At 50.3% G+C, this 17,464-nt stretch overlaps 1 protein-coding gene across 1 annotated transcript in view; it reads left to right on the forward strand.

Moving 5' to 3' along the window:
- The first annotated feature begins 953 nt into the window (after positions 1–953).
- RELB (RELB proto-oncogene, NF-kB subunit) overlaps positions 954–17,464 on the forward strand; it is a 28,414-nt gene continuing 11,903 nt past the window's right edge. Inside the window, 5 exon segments of the mRNA XM_052656161.1 lie at positions 954–1,120; positions 2,117–2,164; positions 6,124–6,132; positions 7,791–7,924; positions 7,926–8,138. Of these exon segments, the coding sequence (XP_052512121.1) occupies positions 1,066–1,120; positions 2,117–2,164; positions 6,124–6,132; positions 7,791–7,924; positions 7,926–8,138 (459 nt within the window). The 5' untranslated portion in view covers positions 954–1,065.

Consider the following 17,464-nt stretch of genomic DNA (forward strand, 5'->3'; position numbering starts at 1 on the left):
ACCTGGGCTCTGTGACCTGAGGGTGCCTGGTGTCCAAGCTGTGACCTAATGAATAGGCTTAGACATGATCTAACCAACTGGCTACCCCTCTTTGAGCCTCAATCTCCTCTGCATTTGTCCCAATTATCTCACCTTTCTCTGATGCTGGTGCAACGTGTGAGGCATTGGTGAGGGCCCCAGGTAAGCCCAGGGATCAGGCACTCAACTCGTGTACCCTGGGGTCTCTGCTGTTATCTTTCCCAGTTATTGAGCCTTTGAGCTGAAAGTGTTGTGGGCTGTTAGAAAACCTAAGGGAGCTGTGGGGAGGAATGAAAACATCCATCCATTCATTCAGTAAACATTATTGGGCACCTACAGGTGCTGTTCTAGGTGCTGGGTATACAGCAAGGAACAAAACAGACAAATCCTAGAGTTGACACCCTAGCTTTAAATGTTTAAGTATCTTCAACGATTGACTCAGGTGAAGGAACTGAGGTGTAGAGAGACCATGGAAGTTTCGAAAAGTTTATCATCAGAGCAGCTATGGAGCTCTGGTAACCTGATCCTGAAGCTTCCCTTCCAGCCAAACAGGTCAAGGCCAGTTGGCAGACTTGGGAAGGCAGGCCACAGTTTCCTAATTTGCTACATGGGTAGGTTAGGTAGTGGCTCCAAGTGTACTCAGTGGTCTCGGCCTGGGAAATGGGAATCGTCGCTAGTCGGGGCCCCTCCGGTGCGCCCAGCCTCCTCTTCCCGGCCGGCACCGCCCCCGAAGCCACGTGACGCGTGGGGGTTTTCCCGTTCCCCTGGCGTGACGTAACGACGGGGTTCGGGCCAATGAACGCGCAGGCCGGCGGCGCCGGGGAATTCCGCCGCCCCGCCCCCGCCCGCCGCCCGCCCGGCCCGGCCCGGCGCCCCCCGCAGCCCCGGGCGCCGCGCGTCCAGCCCGGCCTGAGGCCCCAGCCCCTGCGCCGCTCTCCCGACCCGCGATCGTCCGCCAGACCGTGCCACCTGGCCGCTCTGCCCGCCCTCGTGTGTGTGTTTTGGTCTGGGCTGGCCTCCGGGCCGTCAGTCCCCACTGGTTGGGCCATGCCGAGTCGCCGCGTCGCCAGATCGTCCGCTGCGCCGGAGCTCGGGCCCTTGGGTAAGCGGGGCCAGGGATCAGGAGAGGAGTCTGGGGCAGGACTGGAGACGCGGGAGTTCTGGGGGTCCCGGAGTAGTCTGGGAGTTCCTACAGGAGTCCAGGGGTTTTGCGGGGAGAGTGTGAGGGTTTGTGGACACTATATCAAAGGGAAGGAAGGAGGCAGAGGATGGTGACCGGGTCCGGTCCAAGGTAAGAGAGAGGCGTCCCACTATAGAGTGAGAAGGGGGCGGGGCCTGACCCTGAGGCAAAGAAGGGGGCGGGACCCGACGACAGAGGGGAGGGGCGGGGCCTGACTCGGAGAAGGAGGAGCGGAAGCCGTTCCTGAGGGATTGGGCGTGGCCAGACGCAGAGAGGGAGAAAAAGGAGGGGCCTGGCTCCCAGAAGGGGGCGGGGTCTGAGATTAATACGATAGGGGGCGGGGCCTAACATAAAGAAGGAAGCAAGCTTTCGCCTACTCAGACTAAGAGGCGGGGCTTACGGTGATAAGGGGGCGGGACAGACTCGGATAGGGAGAAGGGGCAGGGCCTGACTCTGGCAGAGAGAGAAGGGGGAGGGCCTGTTCTGAAAAAAAGAGGGCGGGGTCTGACTCAGAGAAGAAAGAGGAGGTGGGGCTCGCCTCAGGAGAGAAGTGGCAGGGTCTGAGAGGCAGAAGAGGACTGGCTTGACACTGGAAAAGTGAAGGGTAGGGTCTGACCCTGAAATAAGGGAGGGGGTGGGGCTTTTCTAACTGAGGTTGATAAGGGCTCCTCCAGGCCCTTCTCAGCCTTCTTAACGGAGAGAAGGAGCAGGGTCTGAGTGTGACGAAGGGTGGGGTAACAGAGAAAGTAGAGAACCTGTCCATGAGTTAAGGAAGTAAGGCCAGACCAAGCAAGCCAAGAGTGAGGGGCCTGACCCAAAGAGGCGGTGCCAGAAGAGGAACGGGGTGGAGCTTGGAAGATTCTCTGGTTTTCCCGCCGCATCTTCATCATCTCCTGAAACATGCTTCCTTCCCTGCAGGGTCCGCTGACCTCTCCTCGCTCTCTCTCGCCGTTTCCAGGACCACGGGTGAGCAGCCCTCTACAGTTGCTGCCCGTCTGCACTCTCAGGACAGGGCAGAGGGAATCCTATGGAGGTGGCATTGTGCACGCCTCTGTCTGGGGGGTTTTGCAGAGGTCCACCTCAGCTTTCCTCAGCCTGTGTCCCTCCCTGCCGGTTGAGAAGGGGGTCCCCAGATGCCCTACCTCCCAGGTGATAAGGAGCTGGGCAAGTATAACTTACTCGCTTTCTAAGAGTCCTCTTTAGAGATTCACTATCATAGTGCAGAGGGTAATAATTATATACTGGTGCCACCACCCCTTCACTGTGTCATTTCCCCTCTCTGGGCCTCAGTTGTTCTCATCTGTAAAATGGGCATAATATCAATGCCTCCCTTTTAGCGGGACCAAGATGAGTCAATGAGCTGATACAGCTAAACAGTACCAGTATTAAAACAATGACAGTATTAAAGCAATATCTGGCACACATTTAAGGATCACCAAGAGAGCTGTTAAAAACAAATCTTTGGGCTCCACCCCCAGAATTTGATTCAGTGGGTCCAGGATGAGCTCTGGAAATGTGCATTTCTAGCAAGTTCTCAAGAGATACTCAGAACCACTAGTCTATACTGCCCCTCATTCGGTGCCATCCAAAATTCATGGGACTTCCCTGGCGGTACAGTGGTTGAGACTCCACGCTTCCACTGCAGGGGGCATGGGTTCGATCCTTGGTTGAGCAACTAAGATCCCACGTGTCATGCAACAACAACAACAAAACACCCAATATACAGCGCTGACCAAGGAAATACAGAACCATGGCCAAAGGATGACAGCCTTTCTCATAAATCTGCTGGGATTTGCAGGTCAGGAATTGAATCCGAGGCCCCTGAGGGCTGGGTCTGAACCTCTCTCTGGAGGTAGAATCTTGGGATGGACCCCAGGAGTGCTGGCATGGCTGTGGAGGAGGCCTGTGGGTTCTCTAACAGAGCTCTGAGTGGGAGATTCTGAAAGGTGGGAGCTGCACTGGAAACAGGTCCTCCCAAGCACTGCTTCTGGGCAGGAACAAGGCTGAGATTTTTCTGACCCAAGACCTAGATCTTTGGTTTCAATTAAGAGTAATTTTTGCCATAATCCATTCAACAAATATTGAGTGCCTATTCCTTACCTGGCCCTGTGCTGGGCAGTGCTGAGGACTCAGCAGTAACTGAGACAACCCTGGCTGTGCCCTCATAGTGCTCCGTGGAGGCAGCTAGGTACACAATGAGTTAACTGTAGGATTGTAAAATGTGATAAAGGCTATAAACAAATCTTGGGATCAGTGACACCTAAATAGCAAGGTGGGGATGGGAGAACTGAGATGGAGGGAAATTTTCCCTCATTTTGATGGACCAGACACATACTGGGCCCTGGGTATAGTGGGGAGGGGCAGACGTGTTTCCTCCTCTCTGGTGCTCACAGTCTACAGGAGACTGATACGAATCACTGTAATATAAGGTCATGTCAAATCCTAACAAGTGTCATGAAAATGATAAAACCAAGGCACCTAACTATGAGTGACTGGAGTTGGGGTTCTGGGGGTTACCTTGGATAAAGGAGTCAGGGAAGACCTATCTAGGAGGTGACATTTGAATGGGGAACTGAAAGTGGAGAAGGAGGCATACAAAGAACTGAAGGAAGGGCATTCTGGCAGCGATTAGCCTGTGCAAAGGCCCTGAGGCAAGTAGTGAGAAAGACAGTTGCTCAAGTGTGCTTAAGTGGCTGCCCCTGAATGGTGGCAAGTTTGTGTAGGAGGTGGAGGAGGGGGGTGTAGGTTGGTATTTGAGCAGACCCTGAATAAGGAGAAATCCCTAACATTTCCTGACTGAAAGAGGATTTTAGATAATAATAATTTAAAAAAACTAATAACTAAACTTTATGAAGGGCCTGAAGTGTTCAGATTCTATACTAAGCAATTTCCCAGTGTGCATCTAAATCCTCATGCTAATGCCTGAGATATATCAGAGCTCATTTTATAGAGAAGGAGGCTCAAGAGAAGTTAGGCGACTTGCCCAAGGCAACACAGCCAGCAAGTGACAGCTGGGGTTCAAACTGACATTTGTGTGACTCCACACCTGATATTCTGATATGATGTCTTCCAACCTCCCCGTTTTATAGACAGACAAACTGAGGCCTAGAGAGCAGAAGCAATTTCCCCAAATTCATAAAATAATGTCTCTGACATCTTACCCAACACTAGCCAGCATTTATGTATCACCTACTATTATGGCAGTTCTGAGTGCTTCCTGTGTATCAGCTCATTTAATTTTCACAACGGCCCCACAAGAGGGGCATTAGTATTATGTCCATTTTATAGATGAAGAAACCAAGGCATAAGAAGAGGTTAAGGGACTTCCCCTGGAGAAGGAAACGGCTACCCACTCCAGTGTTCTGGCCTAGAGAGTCCCATGGACTGCATAGTCCATGGGGTCACAAAGAGTCGGACACAACTGAGTGACTTTCACTTCGCTGGTGGTCAGTGGCTAAGACTCTGCACTCTCAGTACAGGGGGTCCAGGTTCCACTCCTGGTCAGGGAATCAGATCTAGATCCTACATGCCACAACTAAGAGTTCACATGCCACAACTAAAACATCCCAAATTCTAAACTAAAAAAAAAAAAGTTAAGTAATGGGCTCAAGGTCACATTAACACATAGCAAGGAATAGAGCCAGGATTTGAACTGAAGCAGTCCAGAGCTTCAGTCAAAGTTGCCCGGGCCTCAGTTTCCCCCGCAGCCTGGGAGTTCCTTGAGAGCTTGGACACAGGCTAAGTCATCTTTGGGGCCCCAGGTCATACAGCACGGACGCCTAAGAAGGTGTTTCCAAGTTGAAGTGACTTGACGTTGGCCCTGCCACTGAGCGACAGCATGTCCCCTCCTCTCTCCCAGCCTCAGTGTCCCCATCTACCAAGTGGGGGTGTCTTCCTCACCCTGCTGACTTCACAGATCACATGAGATAAGAAGTGTAGGAAGACTGCTTGCTTTCCAAGGAGCAAAGGTCTGGCTGCCAGGAGCCACTCCCGGAGAGTGGAGGAGGAGGACAGATCTGGCAGCTGAGCAGCTCGGTGATAATCCAGCCACCAGTCGCCAGCGCAGGCAACCATGGATGGGGCACCTGGACCCCGCCTGCCCTCCCTGGCTGTGTGACCCTCCAGGCTTGCTTGCTCCCTCGGGGCCTCCCGTTGTTCTACGTCTGTGGAATGGTGGGAGGTTGGTTTCGATCCTCCATGGTCCCTTCCAGGGCTGGGCTTTCCTGAGGAGGTGATAAGGGGCTTCCTCAGCATTGCTGTTATTCCCTCCTTAGGAAGTAGAGGTGAATCCTGGATCCCGGGTGGGCACTGCTGGGGACCAGCATGGGATGCAGAGCAGGTGGTTGCTTGGGGGTGGAGGATCAGCCTCCCTGGGGCTTCAGACACCTACAAGTGATATCTTGGGGTCTTGGGTGGGCTTTAGGGAGGGGTACAACCTCACATTTTGTTCAGAATCTTTTTTTTGTTTTTGCTGAGCTATAGAACTTGTGAGATCTTAATTCCCCAACCAAGGATCGAACCTGGACCCTTGGTAGTGAAAGCACAGAGTTCTAATGACCAAACCTCCAGGGATTTCCCTTGTTTAGAATCTTAGGTGTCCCCTTTTTTTCCCCCCTGGTGATAAAACCCTTGGCTTTTCATCAGATTTTCAACAACGTTTCATAATCCCTGGTCTAAATGTTCTGAGGGGAGGCATTTGAGGGTAGCCTAACCCTAGGACCCCAACATCGGGAGCTGAAGGGAAAGTAGGCCAGGAGCGAGAGATGGGGGTTGGGGATTAACATCCCAGGATTTCTCAGGATGGAGGAAGAGGGAAGGGTACCAGGAGGGGAGGGGGTTGAGGGGGGTCTGTCTTAAAACATGAAAGTCTTGACTACTTTCTGGACCTCACCTTTCTTACCTTTCTCTTTCTCTTCCTTCCACAGATGAATTGGGTAAGTATCACAGGGTGGTCTGGGTGGGGAAGCTTAAGAGTCCCAAGTGCTCACAGAGGGGGATCTTGACCTTCCTTGTTGGCGAGGAGGTCACGGTGTGACTTCTGGGACTGCTGGGGGATTTTAACAGTCATGTGCTCCCAGGGTACTTAGCAGCACTTGTGAAAATTCAGCATATGCCAGCTGCCTTTAATATTAGTTACTATTACTACAGCTGTTGTTCATTCCTTGAGGGCACCGTATGGAGCACATGCTGTGAATTTGGCCCTGAACCGAAGCCTCTGCCCTCTTGGAGCTGATACTCTAGTGGCAGAGACCAAAGGAAAAGGAATAAAGAACAAAATAATGTTAGATCGGGCTAAGGCTTGTGAAGGAAATAAACAGGAAGGGGCCTGGGGAAAATACATTAGATCAGGCCTTTCTGAAGAGGTGAACTGAGATTGGATGAGAAGGAGCCTGAATGCTTCAAATAGGGGGACCAGGCAGATGGAGGAACCAGTACAACACCCTGAAGAGGGCCGGGCTTGGTAGGTGCAACAGAAAAGAGACCAGAATGTGGTGAGAGGGGGTGGTGGGAGGCAAGAGGCCCAGGACAGCCAGGATTCTGTGGCCAAGGCCAGGGGTGTGGGTTTTGTCTTACTTTCCTGAGATGAATGGAGTCTGGGGGGAGTTTTCTATGGGGAAGGTGTTGACTGACTCGTAGGGAGATGGGAGCCACTGGAGGTTTCTGTGCACACGAGGACAGGGTCTGATATCAGATCCCTCTGGCTGTGTGTGGTGGGTAGACTGGAAGAGGGGAGGTGGGGACCAGGAGCAGTGATCAGATGGGAAAGGATGGAGGGTGGCCCAGGGAGGAGGCAGCGCGGGTGGGAGAAGTGGTGGGACTATACATGTGTATTCGAGGGAGAGGAGAGAGAGAGAGTTCCAGGTGGTGCTAGTAGTAAAGAATCCTCCTGCCAATGTAGGAGATGCAAGAGACGCGGGTTCGATCCCTGGCTCAGGAAGATCCCCTGGAGGAGAAAGTGTCAACCCACACCAGTATTCTTGCCTGGGAAATCCCAAGGACAGAGGAGCCTGGCGGGCTACAGTCCATAGGGTCGCAAAGAGTCAGGCGTGACTGAAGCGACTTAGCATGCACACACACGCAGGAAAAGTTCATGGATTGGACCTAGGGGATGTGGGATCCTGAGCCACTGACAAACTTGGCATCCTTCCAGCTTGATCACTGGACGGTGATGCTCCTTTCTGAGATGAAGCTTCGGCAGAGTAGCTGTTATTCTTGTTGTTATTAAATGGGGCAAGATGGAGGCAGGGGTGCCTGTGACCTGGTCTTACCTTGATCCAGGTGAGAGGTGATCGAGGCGTGGGTGCAGGAGCTGTTTTGGAGGCGAGTGGACGTGAGGGTGCAGGAGAAGGAGAAACCAGGCCCACCCTCAGGGCCTTAAGAACTGGGCATGCTGGGGGTCTATTTGCAAGAAGGAAGGCAGGGGCTTTTTTGTGTGTTCAGAGCTGAAGCCCCTACTCTGTGTGTGTGAAACCCACAAGAAATCTGTCTTGAAGAAACGAGTGGACGGGACATGGAGAGGGTGGCAAAAGTCAGGGGATTTAACAAGCCTTTTAACAATCAGCGTCACCCCCAGTTTCGGCTTCTCCCGCAGAGATCATCGACGAGTACATCAAGGAGAATGGCTTCGGCTTGGAGGGGGCGCAGCCCGGCCCGGGCGAGGGGCTGCCACGCCTGGTATCTCGCGGGGCGGCCTCCCTGAGCACCGTCACCCTGGGCCCCGCGGCCCCCCCCGCCCCCGGCCACGCCGCCGCCCTGGGGCTGCACCCTGGGCCGGCTGGTGCCCCCGGCCGCGGGCGCCGGGCCGCGGCCGCACCTGGTCATCACCGAGCAGCCCAAGCAGCGCGGCATGCGCTTCCGCTATGAGTGCGAGGGCCGCTCGGCCGGCAGCATCCTCGGAGAGAGCAGCACCGAAGCCAGCAAGACGCTGCCCGCCATCGAGGTAGGCAGAGGGGGCTGGGCACCGGGAATAGGGGGAGGCGGGGGGGTGGGGTGGGGACTGCGATTCTCTTGCCCCCAGGAGTCACACACGCGAATTTCTTTATTCGTGCGTTTTTATGATGATGATGATGATTGGTTTTTGAATTTCATCTATTTATTTATTTTTGGCTGCACTGGGTCTTCCTTGCTGTGGGCTTTCCCTAGTTGCCGAGCGTGGGGGCTACTCTCTAGCTGTGGTGCGGGCTTCTCATTGCGGTGGCCTCTTGTTGCAGAGCAGGGGCTCTAGGCCCTCGGACTCAGTTGCTCCACAGCATGTGGAATCTTTCCGGACCAGAGACTGAACCCCTGTCCCCTGCACTGGCAGGCAGATTCTTAGCCACTGCGCCAAGGGAGACGTCCCTACGGTGGTTATTATTGTTGTTGCTACTGCCGGGGTGGATGATACCACCGTTGCATGGGTGTGTGTCATGTCCAATTCTGCAACCCCATGGACTGTAGCCCGCCAGGCTCCTCTGTCCATGGAATTCTCCAGGCAAGAATACTGGAGTGGGTTGCCATTTCCTTCTCCAGATACCACTGTTACTTGGCATTAAATTTAAAGAGTTTTCAAAGAAAGACCTTCTTCCTGGCAATATGACAGTATTGATCACAATCATTATTGCTGTAAAGGCTGTGTAGCCTCTTGGTTCATGCTAAGAATCAGAGTGCGTGAGTTCGAATCCTGCTTCCACCAGCTGCTAGCTCTGCTGCCTCGGGCAGGTTACTCAGTCCCTCTGTGCCTTCTCTACAAAACGTGTAACAGGGACTTCTCTGGTGGTCCAGGGGTTAGGGCTCTGCTTTCATACCTGAGGGCCTGAGGCTCAATCCCTCATTGGGGAACTAGGATTCTGCAAACTGTGTGGCATGGGGAAAAAAAAGTAAAATTAGATCCCCAAACTTCTGGAAGCGGGATTGCCCATCAAAGGCAACTTGACAGCCATTGCCAAGTTGCTCTCCTCAGGGCTTGCACCCATGACTGTCTTCTCCCAGTGATGTCTGAGAGGCCCGGTGCCTCATGCCTCTCCGATACGGAGCCTTGTTGTATTTCTGGATCTTTGCCCAAGTGTCCGTGGACCCTGAATTGTGTCCTCACCATCCCACTAGGGCCGGATCCAGGCCCAGCTGCTCCCTGACCTCCAGCTTCCTCCCTGGTGACCAGCTCTCAGTCCCCTCCCAGATTTCCTTCCCCGCTTCACTGAGGCAGCCAGAGAGGTGCTGGTAAATTACACATCTGCTCCTCTCCCCTGCTTAGAATCCTCCTTTGTCTCCGGAGTGCCCTCAGGAGGAGGCCCAAGATCCTCCTGGGGAGGATCCTCCCCAGGGCCTCTGAAGACCTTTGCTTATTTCTTTAAAAAAAAAAAAAGATTTATCTATTTATTTAACTGTGCTGGGTCTTAGTTGCAGCAAGTGGGATCTTCCATCTTAGTTGTGGCATGTCGGATCTAGTTCCTTGACCAGGGATGGAACCCAGGCCTCCTGCATTGGGAGCGTGGAATCTTAGTCACTGGACCACCAGGGAAGGCCCTCTAAGACCTTTCCTGGTCCAGCTTCTGCTGCCCACTCCCACCCAGCCCCCTCACTCCCCACCATCCAGCCATCAGGGCTTCGCTACTGCTGTTCCTCCTGCTGAAGTGCTTTCCACCTGCAGCCTTCCGTTCAGTTCAGTTCAGTCGCTCAGTCGTGTCTGACTCCTTGCAACCCCATGGACTGCAGCATGCCAGGCCTCCCTGTCCATCACTAACTCATAGAGTTTACTCAAACTCGTGTCCATTGAGTTGGTGATGCCATCCAACCATCTCATCTTCTGTTGTCCCCTTCTCCTCCTGCCTTCAATCTTTCCCAGCATCAGGGTCTTTTCCAGTGAGTCAGTTCTTCACATTAGGTGGCCAAAGTATTGGAGTTTCAGCTTTAGCATCAGTCCTTCCAATGAATATTCAGGATTGATTTCCTTTAGGATGGACTGGTTGGATCTCCTTGCAATCCAAGGGACTCTTAAGAATCTTCTCCAGCACCACAGTTCAAAAGCATTCTTTATAGTCCAATTCTCACATCCATACATGACTACCAGAAAAACCATAGCTTTGACTAGACGGACCTTTGTTGGCAAAGTAACGTCTCCACTTTTTAATATGCTGTCTAGGTTGGTCATAACTTTCCTTCCAAGGAGCAAGCGTCTTTTAATTTCATGGCTACAGTCCCCATCTGCAGTGATTTAGGAGCCCCCCAAAAATAGTCTCTCACTGTTTCCCCATCTATTTGCCATGAAGTGATGGGACCAGGTGCCATGATCTTAGTCTTCTGAATGTTGAGTTTTAAGCTAACTTTTTCACTCTCCTCTTTCACTTTGATCAAGAGGCTTAGTTCTTCACTTTCTGCCATAAATGTGGTGTCATCTGCGTATCTGAGGTTATTGATATTTCTCCTGGCAATCTTAATTCCAGCTTGTGCTTCATCCAGTCCAGCAGTTCTCATGATGTACTCTGCATATAAATTAAATAAGCAGGGTGACAATATACAGCTTTGACATACTCCTTTCCCGATCTGGAACCAGTCTGTTGTTCCATGTCCAGTTCTAACTTCTTGACCTGCATACAGATTTCTCAGGAGGCAGGTCAAGTGGTCTGGTATTCCCATCTCTTTAAGAATTTTTCACAGTTTGTTGTGACCCACACAGCCAAAGGCTTTGGCAGAGTCAGTCACCCCCTATTTACCTGTGAGGCCTCAGCCCACCTCAGGGATGCCTGTTCTGACCCCTGTCCTGGTGCCAGCTTCCTCGTGTGAGATGTTTCCGTCTCCTCTCCATCAATGCTTCTCTTGTTATTTAATTGGAGGATAATTGCTTTACAATGTTATGTTGGTTTTTGCTGTACAACAATGTGAATCAGTCATAACTATATCCCCTCCCTCTTGAGCCTTCCTCTCACCCCACCCTTGCCTCTCTCTTTATATAGACATTTATAGAGGGCGATTTGAAAGTGAGTTGGAGGTATGATACTTTACTCAAAATGTTTCTGCCTGTATCTCTCAAAAGCCATGACCTTTTTTTTGCAAGGTAGGATCTGTATCATGACAACACTCTTATCACATACTAGAAACGTAATATTCATGCAGCAATATCTTCTAAGGTTAAGTCCATAGTCTGTTGATCCCACTGGCCCCAGATATCCTTTATACTTTTTTTCCTTTTGGTCCACTTGTTTAATATCCAGTCTAGTCCAGTCGTGCCTTTAGTTGCCAGGTCTAAATATTTGTGTTCCCTCTCTGTTCATACATTCAAACCCTAACTCCAAAAGTTGGAGGAGGAAATGGCAACCCACTCCAGTATTCATGCCTGGGAAAATCCCATGGACAGAGGAGCGTGGTGGGCTGCAGTCCATGGGGTCCCAAAGAGTCAGACATGACCGAACACTGGCAACTCTGAAGGTGATGGGAGTAGGAGGTGAGGCCTTTGAGATCAGTGACCTTACAGATGAGGTCCCAGAGAGCGCCCTCCACCTTCCCCCATCTGAGGACACGGAGACAGAGCCTGCGCCCAAAAGAGGCCCTCGCCAGAACCCAGCTGTGCCGGCACCTTGATCTTGGACTTCCAGCCTCCAGAATCCTCAAGAAACAAAGACAGGCATCTTCGGTGTGACGGGGTTTGTTCCTCAGGTTGCCTTTGCGTTTTGGGACAGGGACGTTTATGCAGGACAGAAAAGGTGTCATTTTTTGTTGTTGTTGTTTATTGGCTACGCTACAGCTTAGTTGTGGCTCGAGGAGTCTTCGATCTTCACTGCGGTGTGCAGGCTCTTTAGTTGCCTCATGAGGGATTTAGTTATGGCACGTGGATTTTTAGTTGCAGCATGTGGGATCTAGTTCCCTGACCGGGGATCGAACCTGGGCCCCCTGCATTGGGAAGTGCGGAATCTTGGCCACTTGACCACCAGGGAAGGTGTTTTGTAGTATGTCCCACATTCTGGATTTATTCGCTGTTTCCAGGTTAAATCAGGTTATTAATTTTGGCGGGAATACCCCAACGGTGAGGCCGTGGTCCTCTTAGAGTCTGACATCCTGCCACGTGGGGTGGCAGTTTGTCCTAGTAGCTGATGCTGAATCGGATCCCGTGGTTAAGGTGGTTTATTACTCAGCTCTGGCTGCCCTCACAAAATCCCACAGACTGGGTGCCTTGAACCACAGGAATTTATTGTCTCATGATTCTGGAGGCTGGAAGGCCAAAACTGAGCTATTGGAAGGGGTGGTTTCCTCTGAGGCCTCTCTCCTAGGCTTGCAGATGGCCGCCTTCTCTCTCCTCACTTGGTCTCTCCTTTTTGTCCACACTGGTGTCTCTTTGTGCATCCAAATTACCTCTTCTTGTTCAGTCACTCAGTTGTGTCTGACTGTTTGCAACCCCATGGATTGCAGCACACCAGGCTTCCTTGTCCTTCACCATCTTCTGGAGTTTGCTCAAACTCGTGTCCATTGAGTCAGTGATGCCATCCAACCGTCTCATCTTCTGTTGTCCCCTTCTCCTCCTGCCTTCAATCTTTCCCAGCATTAGGGTCTTTTCCAATGAGTCAGTTCTTTGCATCAGGTGGCCAAAGTATTGGAGTTTCAGCTTTAGCATCAGTCCTTCCAATGAATATTCAGGTTGATTGCCTCTTCTTGTAGAATGGCAACCCACTCCAGTATTATTGCCTAGGGAGTTCCATGAACAGAGGAGACCGGCGGGCTACAGTCCACAGGATTGCAAAGAGTCGGAGAGAACTGAGCAACTTTCACTTCAGAACAGAAGGCCAAGAGGCAGGTTGCATTAGTCCCCACCCTAAGTGAAAATGAAAGTGTCAGTCACTCAGTCATGTCTGCGACCCTGTGGACTGTAGCCCGTCGGGCTCCTCTGTCCGTGGGGTTTTCCAGGCAAGAATACTGGAGTGGGCTAGCCATTTTCTCCTCCAGGGGATCTTCCCAACCCAGGGATCCAACTTAGGTCTCCTGAATTGCAGGCAGATTCTTTATCGTCTGAGAAATCAGGGTAGCCCCTACCCTTACTCACCTCTCTAAAGGCTATAAGGCTTCCCAGGTGGTGCTAGTGGTAAAGAATCCACCTGCCAGTGCAGGAGATGCAAGAGACTAGGTTTCAATCCCTGGCTCAGGAAGATCCCCTGGAGGAGAAAGTGGCAACCCACTCCAATATTCTTGCCTGGGGGAAATCCCATGAACAGAGGAGCCTGGCGTGCTACAGTCCATGGGGTCGCAAAACAGTCAGACACAACTAAGCACAGCACTTACAGGGTTTGTCTCCCTGGGGCTAGGGCTTCAACATATGAATTTTGGAAGTGTGCAGTTTAGCCCATAACTGGTAGTGACTCACTTCCTTGATGGTCCAGTGGTTAAGACTGCATGCTTCCTCTGCAGGGGCACCAGTTCAATTGCTGGTCAGGGAACTAAGCTCCCACAAGCTGCATAGCGAGGGAAGAAAAAGCCACCACAGTGATGAATAATTCTCAGTCTAAATGAAATCCAGCGCTCTCTCAATTGACATAGCCATTGCAGTTTTTGACACTTCAGTGCATTTGAAAGTTATGGGAAAAAAATGTGTGCGTGTGCGCTCAGTCGCTCAGTCATGTCCAACTCTTTGCGACCCCATGGACTGCTGCTCACCAGTCTCCTCTGTCCACGGAGTTTTCCAGGCAAGAATACTAGAGCAGGTTGCATTTCCTATTCCAGGAGTTTACCCGACTCAGGGATCTCCTGCATTGGCAGGCAGATTCTTTACCATTGTGGCACCTGGGAAAAAAATGCTACATATGTGAAACGGAAGGAGGTTCTGGCTTCTGACTTTTTCAAACAGGTTTGTCACCAATGTGAATGCTGGCGGGATATTCAGAAGTCTTACAGGATTTGTGCGGGTCTGTCCTGGTATTGCAGGCGGGGTAGCATCTCTGGCCCTGTGTCCGGCCTGCTGTCTCCATCACCAAAATTGTCACCAGTACCACAAACACCCCCTAGAGGGCAGTACTCGCCCACTGAGACACACCTGTTCATTGTATTTTATTGGCACTAGCTTTACATGTCGGAGAAGGCAATGGCAACCCACTCCAGTACTCTTGCCTGGAAAATCCCATGGCTGGAGGAGCCTGGTAGGCTGCAGTCCAAGGGGTCGCTAAGAGTCGGACATGACTGAGCAACTTTACTTTCACTTTTCACTTTCATGCATTGGAGCAGGAAATGGCAACCCACTCCAGTGTTCTTGCCTGGAGAATCCCAGGGACAGGGTAGCCTGGTGGGCTTCCGTCTATGGGGTCGCACAGAGTCGGACATGACTGAAGCGACTTAGCAGTAGCAGCAGCAGCAGCTTTACATGTTCACTTTCCCTGGTGGCTCAGCTGGTAAAGAATCTGCCTGCAATGCAGGAGAGCTGCATTTGATCCCTGGGTTGGGAAGATCCCCTGGAGAAGGGAAAGGCTACCCACTCCAGTATTCTGGTCTGGAGAATTCCATGGACTGTAGAGTCCGTGGGGTCGCAAAGAGTTGGACACGACTGAGCAACTTTCACTTTTCACTTTACATGTTCAGATCACACTTTTTAGAGGTTCTCTGTCCAGCAGGGCCCTTCGAGTGACCCAGGAAAACCAAGTAGGTCTGGGCCCCACCTCAAGGGGCTGGTATCTGTCTGCTGCCCCATGTAGCTGCAGAGTAGAATTCCAGCCCCAGTTGTCATAACTTCCTTTTTAAAAAGGAAAACCTGCAAATCTAGACGAGCATGATGTCTCATACCTTTTAAATGTAGGCTCCAAATTTTCCCCAACTTCTGTTTTTTTTTTTTGGCCGTGCTACACATTGGTCGGGACCTTAGTTCCCTGACCAGGGATCAAACCTGTGCCCTCTGCAGTGAAAGTGCAGTCTTAAACACTGAATATCAGGGAAGTCCCTTCCCCAACTTAAAAAAAAAAATTATTTTATTGAATTATAGTTGATTTACAATATCATGTTAATTTCTGCTATATATCAGTGATTTAGTTATATATACATATGTATATATTTATACATATATTCTTTTCATTATGGTTTATCACAGGATATTGAATATAGTTCCCTGTGCTATCCAGTAGGACCCTGTTGTTTATCCATCCTACATATACTCATTTGCATCTACTAATCCCAAATTCTCAGTCCTTCCCTCCCCTACCCCGCCCCAACTTTTTATTTTGAAAAAAAATCTTTTAAATCTTTCTTGTAGATTTCTTGTTTGTTTCTTTCTTTGCAGTATAACTGATACAAAAAAATACACACTTAATGTACACATTTTGATGAATTTAGAATGAGAACAGTTGCAATCTCCAGAAAAATTTACAAAACAGTACAACAAGCTCCTGTGTACCCTTCACCTGTATTCACCAGTAGACCTCAATTTTACCTCAATTTGCTATATCTGACCCTCTTTCCATGCACGCAAACATACATACACATGCGTAGTGCTCACACACACACAGATATGCACGTTGTTTTTCTTGCAGACCTATTTGCAGATGAGTTGTAAATATCATGTTATTTCACCTGTAGATACTTCAGGGGGCATCTTCTAAAAATAAGCTCCTGCATGGCTGTGACACTCATTACTATGCCTAGAAAAAAATCAATAATATCGCATAATATCATCTAATATACAGTCCATGCTGGAATTTCCAAATTGTTCCCCCCAATTTTTTTTTTTTTTAATCTATTGCTTGATTGATTTTTGGCCATGCTGGGTCTTTGTTCTGCACGGGCTTTCTCTATTTGCAGTGAGTGGGGGCTTCTCTTCATTGTGGTGCGGGGGCTCCTCCCTGTGGCAGCTTCGTTTGTAGTGGAGCACTGGTTCTAGGCTTGGGGGCTTCAGCAGCTGTGATGCACCAGCTCAGTAGCTGCAGCTCACCGGCTCTAGAGCACTGGCTCAGTGGTGCTTAGTTGCTCCGGGCTTAGTTCCTCCAGGCATGTAGGATCTTCCTGGACCAGGGGACCCATGTCCCCTGCATTGGCAGGTGGATTCTTAACCACAGGGAAGTCCCTCAAAATGTGTCTTATAATGATTTCTCCCTCCTCAATCTAGGGTCCTATGTTGCATTTGGTTGTGTCTCTGGAGTCTCTCGCCTCTATTTTTTTGGAAATTGAGTTGTATTTGATCAAATATTGTGTGTAGCTTTAAGGATTTTGACAGATGTATACATTATTTAACTACCAGCCGATCAAAATACATTTTTTTTTCTTTTTGTTCTAATATGACACCTATCTTTCTTTCTTTTTTTTTTTTTTGCTGCTCTGGGTTTTAGTTGTGGTGTGTGGGATTTAGTTCCCCAACCAGGGATCAAACCCAAGCCCACTGTGTTAGCACAGAGTCTTAGCCACTGGACCACCAGGGAAGTCGTCACTCATCTTTTTATTGTCTTTCATGACACAGATATGTCTGAATGGATGGCCTGCAGTTAGGGCTTGTTTGACATTTCCTCATGATTGGGTTCTGGGGTTGCACTTCTGGAGGGGCTGTCATAGAAGAGAGCCTTCTTTACGGTCCAGCTCTCACATCCATACATGACTATTGGAAACATCTTTGACTAGACGGACCTTTGTCGGCAAAGTGATGTCTTTGCTTTTTAACACACTGTCTAGGTTCGTCATAGCTTTCCTCCCAAAGAGCAAGCATCTTTTAATTTCAAGGCTACAGTCACCATTCGCAGTGATTTTGGAGTCTAAGAAAATAAAAATCTGTCACTGTTTCCTACTTTTTCCCCTTCTATTTGCCATGAAGTGATAGAACTGGGTGCCATGATCTTAGTTTTTGGAATGTTGAGTTTTAAACCAGCTTTTTCACTCTCCTCTTTTACCCTCATTAAGAGGCTCTTTAGTTCCTCTTCACTTTCTGACGTTAGAGTGGTACCATCTGTGTGTCTGAGGTTGTTGATGTTTCTCCTGGCAACCTTGATTCCAGCTTGTGATTCATCCCAGCAGAGGATGCCTGTGCTCCGTTGCCCCCGTATTGGTGATGCTGACCTTGCTGACCTGGTTAAGGTGGTGTCTACCAGGTCTCCCCACTATTAGCTTGCTCTCTGCGGACCACACTTGGAGACCTTGTGTGCATCCATTTTTTTTAAGTCGAGCAGCCAAAGACAGTGCATCCGTGGGTCAACTCTCACGTTATGAGGTCCCCAGGTTGGAAGCTTTGGGTTTAGGATCTAAAAGAGGTCTTCAACTGACACACTTCCATCGTTGAGGGGGAGACGAGGTACCAGAGGAGGCTTGGATGGGTGCAGGTGTCTGCGATGGGACCCCAAAAGC

Source organism: Budorcas taxicolor, chromosome 18, assembly GCF_023091745.1.
Source record: "Budorcas taxicolor isolate Tak-1 chromosome 18, Takin1.1, whole genome shotgun sequence".
Lineage (NCBI taxonomy): Eukaryota > Metazoa > Chordata > Mammalia > Artiodactyla > Bovidae > Budorcas > Budorcas taxicolor.